The sequence below is a fragment of the Melitaea cinxia genome, chromosome 2, assembly GCF_905220565.1.
Source record: "Melitaea cinxia chromosome 2, ilMelCinx1.1, whole genome shotgun sequence".
Taxonomy (NCBI): Eukaryota; Metazoa; Arthropoda; class Insecta; order Lepidoptera; family Nymphalidae; genus Melitaea; species Melitaea cinxia.
Window position 1 is genome coordinate 18540750 of NC_059395.1, and position 13317 is coordinate 18554066.

Sequence of the window (13317 nt, forward strand, 5' to 3'; positions counted from 1 at the left end):
AATTACATTATGCTTTTATGCGTTTTGAAGGAAAACCATACAATTCAGTGTTGCCGTTTTAGCCATTTTGTGGCTAGATCTAGCGGATTTTCAATGGTTTTAGCCAAAAAACAATCCATTTTAGCCACCAAAATAAATCTAGCTACTTCTGGCTGCTTTTTAGATTGTTACTACATACATATTTTTATTACTATAAAAAGTCTACCGACTAATACATACCACCATACGGTACCAATACGACCAAACTAAAATACATTATAGTTAATTTTAGGCAGCACCAATAATGTCCGCATTATGGCAGGAGGATTCTCAAATGAATGTTTATCTTTAAAGTAATTTAGGTTCGATCGAATGAAAATGGACCGTATTGCTATTGCTGTTGAGCCTAGTTTGTTTTGCATAACGTCAATACTACTCATGTCAAAATGTCAAACGGAGCGCAATGTTGTTATTGTTTACGCATGCGCAATACGCATTTTTTTTTAAATTAAAGCGTGTGAAACTGCGGGGCACAGCTAGTATATTATAGTTAGTAATTCCAAGTAAAGTAAAGTCGTCGTAGTTTTTTTAGGTGTATTTCAAAACTAATTCAAGTTCCAATTAAGTATCAGCACAATTTAGCATTGTGCTCCACTGAGTCACATTATGCTCTGTAATTGGAAAACGCACACTTTAGCCACTTCTAGCGGAATTTCGAAAGTGATTTATTTACAAAACTGGCAACTTTTTTCTTTGATGTAGCTACAAACTAGATTGTCCTAACGGCAACACTGCCATACATAGTTATTGCATATAGAAACATTGCTAACACTGTCAATCAATGTCAATTTTATGTCTTTATCAGTAATTATAAACAAATTATATTTTCGGTTTAGTAGTATTTTTAAATGTAATATTTAAAATATCGACTAAGAAAGCGTAAACAAATATATCCACTGTTCAAAATGCACTCCCTCCGAAGTTTTTCTTCAAACATCAGTAAGTTAGTTAGGTTATATAAATAAAGTTCGAAGATCACAATATGAATTATAAATACAACTTTTATTTCAGGAAATAGATTTATAAAAAAGCTGTCGAGACAAAGTTTTTGTAAAGAGAGAGGGAGAGCCTTGTCTACTGTGGAAAATCCACCGGGCTTTGCGTCAAATACCCAATTTAGTATACCGAAATGTATCGTTGGCCAGCCAACTTGTTACACTCATCCGCATATGATAGCAGAGGGTCACTTAACATGTGGTATAACCCAACAGGAGTATAAGGAAAGGAGAGACACTTTGGTGAACAAATTGAATGCAGAACCCGATCACGCGCATAAATCTCATGTTGTAAGTTAATTTTATTGCACATAAAATTAGTAAAACCTGTTAGTCAAAAAAACTAGTAAGAACTTTATTCAAGAAACTTCGTTTTCTAAAAAGAGTGATGTGTTTGATCTTAAATAAAATAGACAATAATGTCAACTACAGGTTAAATAAATGGATTAGAAATTATAAACTAATAAGTCTTATAATTAAGACTCAAAACAAAAATAGAAAGAAAAGAAAGTTACTATGCCAGCAACATTTAAATTGTCATTAATTTACCTATTCATTTAATCTAAATTCTATCATTCTAAATAGAATGTGAAACAATAGCCTAAGAGAAAGTACCATTAACATAATTTTATTTATTATTCCTTCATCATTACAGCCTATACAGTCCACTGCTGGACATAGGCCTCCATAAGTTTACGCCAAAAATAACGTGAACTCATGTGTTTTGCCCATAGTCACCACGCTGGGCAGGCGGGTTGGTGACCGCAGTACTGGCTTTGTCGCACCGAAGACGCTGCTGCCCGTCTTCGGCCTGTGTATTTCAAAGTCATCAGTTGGATGGTTATCCCGCCACCGGTCGGCTTTTTAAATTCTAAGGTGGTATTGGAACTGTGTTATCCCTTAGTCGCCTCTTACGATACCCACGGGAAGAGAGGGGGTGGCTATATTCTTTAGTACCGTAGCCACACAGTACTAAAGGTATTATTCCTTACTTTAGCTTAATTAAATGAAAGTAAAAAATACAATATTGAATACAGATTCTGAAACAATATTCAGTATAATATAAGTTGGTTATTAGAGTTATTTCACATTAATTTCAGGTAATAATCCCAGCAGCGTGTAAACAGTACATGTCAGACAAGATTCCCTATGTCTTCCGCCAGAACTCTGACTTCTTTTATTTAACAGGATGCTTGGAGCCTTCTGCGATTCTGGTTATGGTCAAGTCAGGACTGGCAGATGATTACTCAGTAAGTTAGTTGACAGTTATATGTTCCTATTTATTTGCTGAATATCAAAATAATGCAAAAAATTAGTTAGTTCATTAATTTGTTGCATCATTAGAAAAAAAAAGTTTAAATTAATTTAAAAATAAAAATAACTAGAAACGAAAAAAATAAAACAAGAATAATTATTTTTATTAGGCATAATAATTTTATATATTGTTACAATAAATCTTACATTAAAATGAAGATTTTTTGTTTCTTTTTTTTTTATTAATAAAAATGTTTATAAATATACATTATATTTGATATGGCTACCCTTCTCTTGTGTGACGTTTTTGACTTTTTTCAGAGTATACTTTTTGTACATGAAAAAGATAGTCATGCAGAATTATGGGAGGGACCTCGTACAGGTTGTGCAGTTGCAGCATCATTATTTGCAGTTGATGAAGCTAGGCCTATAGACAATTTCAGCAATGACATTCTTAGGTGTGTTAAAGTAGCTCAAACATTAAATTTCTCAATCTAGCTATATTAACTGTCTCCCAATTTTACGGTAAAAAAAAAGATGATTATATTTTAAAAAGTTTTAATAGCAAGAAAATTTACTAAATTTTGTCAATTTAATTTCAAATTCAGGAAGAATTTATATAAAATTTTGAATAGGTATAAGAACAATATTGTAAAGAGTAACTGTGGAATTTCTTTTCGGTTCTTCTCTGCTGAATCTACATTCCGTATCGGTGGTAGATTCACTTTTAGCCTTTATTAAATTTTAATTAAAAATTTTAATATGCTAGATGACGATTCGTAGGTGCTTTTGAAGCCTACTTGAATTTTATTGTGATTTATAATATGTTGTATACCTTTAATTTTGACGAGGCGTTGGCGTAGCGGTCAATAGCACTGGCTGGCGGTCGCGGGTTCGATTCCCGCTCACGACAGACATTTGTATCGGCCATATAGATGTTTGTCATGGTCTGGACGTTGTGCTTGTGTATTGTGTGTGTTTCCGGACCCCCAAAACAGGAGAAAATCCTACTGGGGCCATTGAGTGTGAAGCATTTATTATTAATTATTATTACCCTGCTTATTACATTCATATGAAATATGCATCATTCAGACTCAGGCTTAATACCACTTTGTTTTATTTCATGTGTTTGTTTTCCTTTTTGATTAATTTTAAAAAAGTCAAATTTTGTTGTTATCTTTTTTTACTTAGCAGTACTTGATGACATATTCATTATGTACCAAACGTTTTATATTGCTGCAGTTTAGTTTATGTTACCTTAAATACAAGTATGGTTTTACAAAAACATTTGTCTGATCATGTGCTGGTTTTATAATGTTGAAAAATTGTTTATATTCCAGAATAATCTCATCATCAAAGCCAGCAGTAGTCTGGTATCAGAACGACAGTCCACCTAATCCTGAAATACACGAGACCATCCATTCCTCTATCAGTCAAAGTCATGTCTCAACAGATAACCCTCAAAGGTTCCTGCATCAAATGCGTGTAATAAAGTCTCCAGCTGAAATAGAACTGATGAAGGAGACATGCTATATTGGATCACAGATGGTCAATCTGGCGATGGCGTGCACAAAACCTGGTGGGTATGTTACTTTTTAAACAAAATTTATATATCCTATGTGTAAATAATCGTATGTGTAAAATCTGTTATGGATTAAATAATTTTGTTGTATATTTTCAACTTATCTGTATATTTTCAAAATCGTATTGCGTAATTCGAGTAAAATAATAGACATCATCAGCCTAGCCTTAAATATATTCTGTGGTAATTTGCTGTGTATTCATGAATCCATTTTTCATACTCCTATTATAAATGCAATAGTAGCGCTGTATGTCAAGACTATACGTTTAAATGTATGAATAATAACAGTGGCGTAGCGTGGTTGTCGGCCGCCCGGGGCGGAAGAAAATTTTGCCGCCCCCTTATGTAGGTATTTCAATTTAAAGTATACTAAAACTTACTTAGCTGATTGGCTACGACATATAGAATTTAGCCACCCCCTTTCATCCCGTGGGTGTCGTAAGAGGTGACTAAGGGATAGAAAAGTTCCAATAATAATAATAATAATGATAAAGCTTTATTTAATTCCATGCAAAATCATCAATCCTTATCTCAATTTGCCCAAATCAAAATTTCAATCAATTAAATAACAATACAAAATAATTAATAGTACTTATTAGATTTTATTAGATTAGTGATCATTATTAAGACATTTCTTGTAAAATAAATAAATTAATCTAATATATAAAATTCTCGTGTCGCGGTGTTTGTAGTTAAACTCCTCCGAAAGGCTAGACCGATTCTCATGAAGTTTTGTGTGCATATTGGGTAGGTCTGAGAATCGAACAACATCTATTTTTCATCCTCCTAAATGTTAACTGTAGTCCACCCCTAGTTTTTTTATTTTTTATTTTTTTATTTTTAGATGAATTATTTATATTTTTATTTTTTTTATGATACATCATTAAAAAATACATACAACCCTAAATTTTCAACCTTCTACGATCAACCCCTATATTTTATTTGTTAATTATAAACTTTATTTTTTTGGCAGGATTTTTATATTTATTTTGTCATGACTTAGAATAAAAAAAATTATATTACTCTTAATTTTCAACCTTTCTACGATCAAGCCCTATTTTTCCATCGCAATTTTTATTTTTTATTATTTTTAATAATTTCCTTTAATTGTGATTTTTTTCTCAATTCAATTTGATCTCCTGCCTTCGCCGGTCGATAACTATCAATCGATCAGTTATCCCCGCTAGAGGTCTACATTACGTTGTCACCTCACATCACGGGGATGACAATAAAGCCGGTCTCCTGTCTTACTCACTATACTGTTTTCGGCCATTGTTTTTTTTGGTTTTATTTGTGTACCGATCGTAGTAGTGACTGTTATACGTATTATTTTAATTTTTCTGTGCACTAAATAAAGCATACTTTCATTGTTTACAACGCTTTCGTTTATAAGTAAATCCCCGCACACTTATATTATAGTGGATAGTTTATTGGCAAAATAACGTTTGCCGGGTCAGCTAGTTAATAATATGAAATAGCAAAGTTCCAATACCACTGTGGAACTAGTGAAGCCGACCGATGGCGGTATAGCCATCCTACAGCTAGCTTTTTAAATACACAACCGAAGACGAGCAGCAGCGTCTTCGGTGCGACAAAGCTAGCCCTGCGGTCACTAACCCGCCTGCCCAGCGTAGTGACTATGGGCAAAAACCCTCATGAGTTCGCGGTAGAATTTTAGGCCCTCAGTTCTCGGTAGCCCTACTATTCCCGGCTACAGCAGCGGCCGCGGTAACGGTGGGGCGGAGGGTGCTGAGGATCACCGGGATACGGGAGGCTGCCACTCAAAACTACAGGTACTACGTACCGGCTACGTATAATGGAGGCATGTTACGGCTGGACCACAACCTTACCGAACTGGAAGTAAAATCGAGTCTTAAACTTAAACATAAGTGAAGTATACTGGGGTTGTCCGAAGTTTGAAGAGAGGGCGAAGACACGATGATCCTGGACTCCGGGCACTTGTTCTGCTTCCGTGAAGGTGATGGGCTTTCCCAAGGTGGCGTCGATTTTCTGGTCCACAAGACTCTCACTAACAACGTTGTGGAAGTCAGCAATGTGTCGAACCGGGTAGCGTACCTTGTACTTAAACTCACTGACAGGTACTCCCTAGAAGTGATACAGCTCTATGCGCCGACCTCAGCACAATCTGACAATGAACTCGAAGCCTTGTATGACGATATTACTAGGGCCATGCATGGGACTACTTCGGCATTCTACAACGTTGTTATGGAGACTTCAACGCTAAAGTGGGAATACAAGACCGCGACGAATCGAGGATCGGACCACACGGGTAGGGGCACAGGAATCGCAGGAGGCAGATGCTCGTCAACTACTACGAGTCAGAGGGGCTCTTCTTGATGAATTCAATTTTTTGAGAAGAAGCCCCAAAGGCGGTGTACCTACATGGCAAAGCCCTAACACTATGATGAGGAACGAGATAGATTCATCATAGCGGATAAAAGGCATATATTCAGAGATGTCTCCTTGGTTAATTAGTTTAACACTGGCAGTAACCACCGGCTATTGCGGAGCACTTTAAATATATACCTCCGAAAAGAGCGGGCCCGCTTAGTGAAATCTACTCTCCGACGTACGCTGCCCCAATTACTATGTGGCTCCGAGCAGTTTCAATGGGAACTTCAAAACCGATTCGATTCGCTGGAAACTACTGGCAACGTGGAAGAGATGACCGACAACGTGGTGAAGACGGTGTGTACACTAGGTCGTAGGCATTTTCCGCCGACGAAGTCAACAAAGCAGTCCAACTCTCTTCCGAAGCCTTGGATCTAATGTGGCGGAGGCGCGAGTTGCTCACTGCTCAAGCAGCTTTGCCAGAACAGAGGGCTCTTTCCAAGAAGATACGAAAACTTGTACGCCAAGACCTCCACTGCTCAAATACGAGAGAGATTGCTACTCTGATTGAGCAGAATAGGGATGACGTAGTTACGACTGAGCTACTTAAAGCCGCAGGGCGACCTGCCCTAAAAGTCTTGGCGAGACTCTTTCACGCCTTTCACCCACCGAGGTAACACGCCGGAGGTGTGGTCCAGTAGTGTGTTTGGTGCTGTTCTTTAAGAGAGGCGACAAGTCTCTGTCAAAGAATTACAGACCGATCTCACTTCTGAGCCACGTCTATAAGCTGTTTTCGAGTGTTGTTACGAATCGTCTCGCCAGAAGACTCGACGAATTCCAACTACCGGAACAGCGGGGTTTCGAAATGACTACAGCACTGTAGACCACATCCATACTGTTCGGTAGATTATACAAAAGACAGAAGAATATAATCAGCCGCTGTGTATGGCATTTGTAGACTACGAAAAAGTCTTCGACTATTGCTTCTCAAAATGGAAAAACAACTTTTGGATTAATTTTTAAAATAGCCTAGCAATTAACTTTTTTTTTGTATTAATAAGTGAATTTGATGTATTTTTTTTTTTATTATTTCACTTTATACGTAGCGAAGCACGTACCGAGCCGCTAGTATTTACTAATTGTTTTTATTATTTAAGTGTTGTTCAATTTTGCCGCCCCCTAAAAAGTGCCGCCCGGGGCGGGCCGCCCCCCCCGCCCCCACTACGCTACGCCACTGAATAATAAAGATGTAGGGTGCTGTGCCATGCTTATCCAAGGACCCTAAATATGGCGTTCTAAAATTAAATATATTCTTCTTTAAAGTAAATGTATTCTTCACTTTCATCTTATGTATTTATTTATTAATTTATCGTTACAATTGATTACTCACAAGTTTATAGAGCCTTGCCCCAGTAGAAAGTCATACAAAAAATAATATATATTTAATAAATATGAACCCTGCAGTAACGAATGACGTATGTCAGGTATATCGGAGCACGCAGTTAGCACAGCGCTGGAGTACGGGGCGCGCGCGGGGGGAGCCGAGCACGGGGCCTTCCCCCCCGTAGTGGCGGGGGGGGCGCGCGCCACGCACATCCACTACGTCAGCAACAACCAGCTGCTGGCCCGGGACGACCTGTTGCTGGTGGACGCTGGCTGCCAGGTGACGTCTACCAAGACACTACGAGTTCACTAAATATTGTAACTAAGGGCCTGTTTCATCGTCTGTGGATAATTTTTTTCCTGCAAATAAGTTACCAATATACTTTAACAGTAAGAGATGGAATAGGCCATTAGGAGGCCAATCTGTGAAACAGACCCTAAGTTAAGGTTGCTTGATAACGCTAGATACATTACTTAAGTTTGTAGTATATCTAAGGTTTTTACTTGATTAATGTCTTCGCAACCTTGTATGTGTATAATTCTATAACCTTGTGGTGAAATAAATATTTTCATGTAATTTCATTTCCAGCGCTGGCTCTACAATTCGGACATCTCGCGCACGTGGCCCGTGTCCGGGAAGTTTTCCAAACATCAGAGGATTTTGTACGAGCTAGTGCTTACTGTGCAGGTGAGTGTTCAAATTTTTCAATTGAACTGCTGAGCCCTTCCATTCAATTGTCCTAATAATGATTAATTGCTGCCCTAATCTATATTAACATGATTCCTGAGATTTTGTTTCCATGTATTATTTTATGAGACCTTTTTTCCAGAAACGTCTTATAGAAATACTGGGTGAATATCGCCCTCCTCTAGACCAGCTGTTCGACCACATGTGTCGTCTACTTGGCAATCACTTGCAGCAGGAAGGTATCCTACCTCGGAACATCGACACCAACGAACTGATAGGAGTAAGTTTGATGTATTATCACTAACACAATATTTGCAGATAAAAAAACCCTCAACTTCCGTTCGCCTCGCCCTATCACACTTTTCGTAACGCTCTCGTCACGCATTTACCAGCTTACTCCCTAAGTCAAGTGTGCGTAAAGAAGTTTTATTTCAAAAAGTGTGTGTATTAGTTCCAACACGAGACGAGGCTACCGAGATATTTAAAAATATATTCATCTCTTTCTCGCAAGAGACGTTACGCGTTAAAATGTCACTCTCGATATCTGCGTTGTTGGTTTACACGATTTAGTTCCTCATATTGTTTTGCAGATAATGGGCTCTAATATAGTTTCTAAAGGAGTAAACTGCATGTGCTTACAAAGTGAATAGACTGTGTAGTACAAAAACTACAAATTAGGCCTAAACACTATTGAGTTTTTTAATACTAGCTTTTATATTAATCTAAAGCTTTGAGGTGCAGAAAACTATAAATAACGACATCGTGCAGAATAGAAACTCAATATTTCATCTAAATAAAATAAAATAATGTAATTAATTTGATGGTTCAAATAACCCAAAATTTTAAATAATTTGGAGGTTGTAATTCAATTTTGGCCTATACTGTCTCAGAACAGGCTAAGCTATTGTACAAAATTGTAAACATTGGTATGCGACGATGACTTCATTAATTTTCTTGTGTGTAGCGTGTGTAACTAAAAAACTCTTGATAAGTAAAACTCTTTGAAAAAGAAAAAAAAAAACATTTAGCCAGTAATTGAAGTAAAGTATGTGTCTGTGCCGCCAGCGAGCCTACCGCCTGTGCCCGCACCACGTGGCGCACTACCTGGGCCTGGACGTGCACGACGCGCCGCTCGTGCGCCGCCGCGTGCCCGTCGCCCGCGGCATGGTGCTCACCGTCGAGCCAGGTCACTACTCTCTCTTAAATTATTAGATAACTAATTATTAATAAATATTTAATAACTATTAAATTAACGTGTGAAATGTGAAAATAACGTGTTGAAATGTGAAAATAACGTGTGAAATGTGAAAATAACGTGCAAATGTGAAAATAACTTGTGAAACCTGAGAAATTCTTCTTCTAATCTCAAAACTTTAACCATGGATATCTCCATAACCATGGGGTTCCAAAGTGTGGCAGTGGTACCGGGGGTAGCATTCCCCTCTCTCCTTCTCCTCTTTGCCTCAAAATCCCGAAATTCGATGGTTCTTAATCTAAAGCTTTACCAAGAGCTATGTTTCAATTTAATGTCGTCAATAAGGATATATTTATCAGGAAAGTAAATGACCTAAACGTAACCAAAATTTTCCAGGTATCTACATCAGACCAGATGACACTTCAGTTCCGCAGGAGTTCCGCGGAATGGGCATCAGAATAGAGGATGACGTGCTCATCACTGACGCAGACCCGCTCATACTCACAGCCGCCTGTGTCAAGGAGGTCGACGACATCGAAAATATAGTTGGCAAACAGAGCTTGTGATCGGTGTATAAGACTAGGGAGACCACACGGAACTAATTTGCGTCGGATACATTGTATTGCAACTGTCAATTGTGTCGGATTAGTAAGATACGTTGTCAATCATTTCAAAAACTTTTATTTCGATTCGATTATTATAGTAATCTGCTAATGAATCCTTAAAAATGATTGGATTCTTTAACTGTATCTGTCAATGATAGATGTTTAGTATTAAACCTTCCTAGCATTAAACCTTTTGACAGTTCCAATTTAACCGATCGCCTCAGGAATTAAAGAGTGAGAGCATATAGTTATAAAAATCTGATTTTATTTATTTAGTATTATAATCTTAGGGCTATTTGTTCCTAAACGTGAATTATGAACGCGCGAAATTCGTACTCTGGAGGTTTCACGCGAATGCTATCCTAGCTTTTGTGTTAATAGAAAGGTTATGAGTATAATAATGACGAAAAATAATTAAGTTAGACTGTGTAGACGGCGCCGTTAAAGCGACTTTGTCTGACCGATATAATATAGACACCATATCACATGAACGCTGCAAATAGTACACAGAGTATAAAACAGGGCAATTTTGACGTTTGACAATCAACTCGCGATTACGATGCAATCAATACATAGGCGAAATGGCTGTTTTCTCCTTATCCGCCTTATAAATCGGAAATTTTGGTTTGACAGGTTTCTAATAGTGATATTATTCACATTAAGCGACTTGTATTATATCTACCGTATCATGTAGCTGTTAAAATGTTATAAGACGGATGAAAATATTTGCTTAGCCCGTTGGCGCAATTTGTAGTGGCTCTGCTGGTCGTGGGTTTAAATCCCGCCTGAATCTGGGTGTATATTTATTTGTATGTATTTTATATGTATATTTGTCAAAAAATGTATGTAACTGTCGAAGTATAATATAATAATTTTTGTTTCTTTTTTCAATAATAATAATTCTAAATCGATCATAGTCATTCATAACGTCTAGTTATTTTTGCGGAGTCATCTACACGCAGCTTTACTAATAGATTGTTTTGTATTTTTATATATTTTCTTGTCGATAAACAAATTCACAAACTGCTACACTTGAACATTTTTTCTATGTTCCCAGTTGAAACTTTTTTTTTTTGTAAGTAGAACTAAATTAAGGATAAATGTATTATTAGCGTTCGTAAGATTTAAAATTACCCTTATTGTTTTTAATTGTAAAATAAACTTATTGATAATTTGAAATTTCCTACACACCCAAAGAAATGTTTTTGTTAAAAATATCTGTAATCATAAATAATAAATCTTATGTATTGCTGTACAAATATAGATTGTTAATCCGTGACGTATGTGAAATAAATGTTCAATATTAAAAATAAATCTATTTTAATTAGCCACCTTCCCTTTTATTATGATTATCGTGTTATTTACATACATTTATGTTAACCATTTAAAAAATTTGGAGTTATTGAAGGTCATTCAACAGTTCAGTTCAATAATAAAGCAAAACCCGTTCAGTGAACAAGAATAATTGATTTAATTATTACATAAATATTAGTACATGTTTATTTTCGACTAAAATCGTATTGGGATGAAAGGAAGTCAGAAAATGTATAAATGAAAGTCAAATAAAATTCCCTATTCATTTATTAATCATGTGTTCTATAAAATTAAACATCGGAATGTACATTGGAAATACTTTATATGCTAAAAATTATATAAAACTATTAATAAACAGGAAACATTTCAGATCTAATCCTATTCGATAAGGCACAATTCGAGAACTTAAAATAAATTTTTAAACAGACAAAATTCGATGTTCAATATTATTCTGTGTTGGAACAATAACTTTAATTATCATTTTGATAAAGTTTCTTCCGTGACTTTCAACTTAACTAATTCATTTTGTTAGGATTTTTTAACATTAATCTATTGTATATAGGTTTCACTACACAATATCGTTTATAGGTATTATTCGAGTTAGTTAAAATTGGAATGGCGCTTAACATGTTATTTTGATAATGTTTTAAAAAATGTATGAAGTATAAGAATAATTGATAGCCCACATTACAATAATGCGTAAAATTTCCTATATACTCAAGATAGAGTATCCGTCGTAACCAGCACGACTAAAACGAAACTCTTTTGCTATATTCAATCTAAAAATATAGAAATATAACATAAAGAAATATGTATAAAACTATTTGAAAATGTTTGAATCACAATTTTGATTAATCAAATTTCTTTGTTTTATGATATAATATTTACTAACTATTAGAAATAGGTTTTGAAATTTTTTTGGTCAATAACACTGATTTATGTATAAAAAAAGAATATTTCCTACACTTTGTACACTGTATACATGTGTTGGGTTGATGACGACCCACAGACTAGTACACGGGTGAGTCGTGACCATGGCAATAGTGAGTTATATCCTCTTTTACATAAATCATAGTGTTAAAAAGAGGTATTAAACCTCACAATTTTCACTATATTTATTTTGATATTGGTATTTATATAACAATATCGCATTTACGACTTATGTAATCTGCTATGTTAACCATCGAGAAAGTTAATATAAAGTAAAAAAGCCTCTAATATAATTTGAAATTTAAAACTTTCAACTGGCAACTCAGTTGGCAAGGTAAAGAAAAATAAAAAAAAAACAGAGTTGCACAATAGAAAATATAAATTAATAAGTTCATAAGTCAGTGATGCCTCTAATAAAGACACGCACAGACAAGTAAAAGTAATAGGAGTGAATATGGACATAGGCATCACTAATATGAACTTCATAAACCATCATTTTTAATACTCCATTATGTGATAGTAAAATAATATCTATTACAATTGAATATTGTACAAATAATAAACATACAAAACATATTGCAACAGGCAATAGACAAATTATAAAAATTTCATTTGAAAAGAATGTATGAGATAATCATTTTATATCATATTTAATGTTATTAAATAAATTCATTACAAAACATTTGTAATAAATTTATTTAATAACATTTTGAACCCTAAAGGCTAAAGATCGCAATACAATATGTTAGTCGTAGGTTTTGTTACAGAAAGTGATTTAATATTTATTACACAATTGGAAAATATACTAGTTCAATATTCGAGTATATCATTTATTATTTTGACAACTCTTTTTTTATACTATAACTAGGTCGGCAAACATGCGTACGGCACATTTGATGGTAAGCGATTACCGTAGCTTATAGACTTCTACAATACCAGAAGCATCGCAAGCGCGTTGCTGACCTTAGCCCCAATCTCGT

General features: G+C 35.4%; 1 protein-coding gene across 1 annotated transcript; it reads left to right on the forward strand.

The window, feature by feature from the left end:
• Positions 1–944: 944 nt before the first annotated feature.
• Positions 945–10054, forward strand: LOC123662438 (xaa-Pro aminopeptidase 3-like). The gene is made up of 10 exons (XM_045597283.1): positions 945–978; positions 1051–1325; positions 2135–2284; positions 2610–2746; positions 3629–3867; positions 7707–7885; positions 8195–8293; positions 8436–8573; positions 9359–9479; positions 9885–10054. The coding sequence occupies exons 1-10, from the start codon at positions 945–947 to the stop codon at positions 10052–10054; spliced, it is 1542 nt and encodes a 513-aa protein (XP_045453239.1).
• Positions 10055–13317: the final 3263 nt, after the last annotated feature.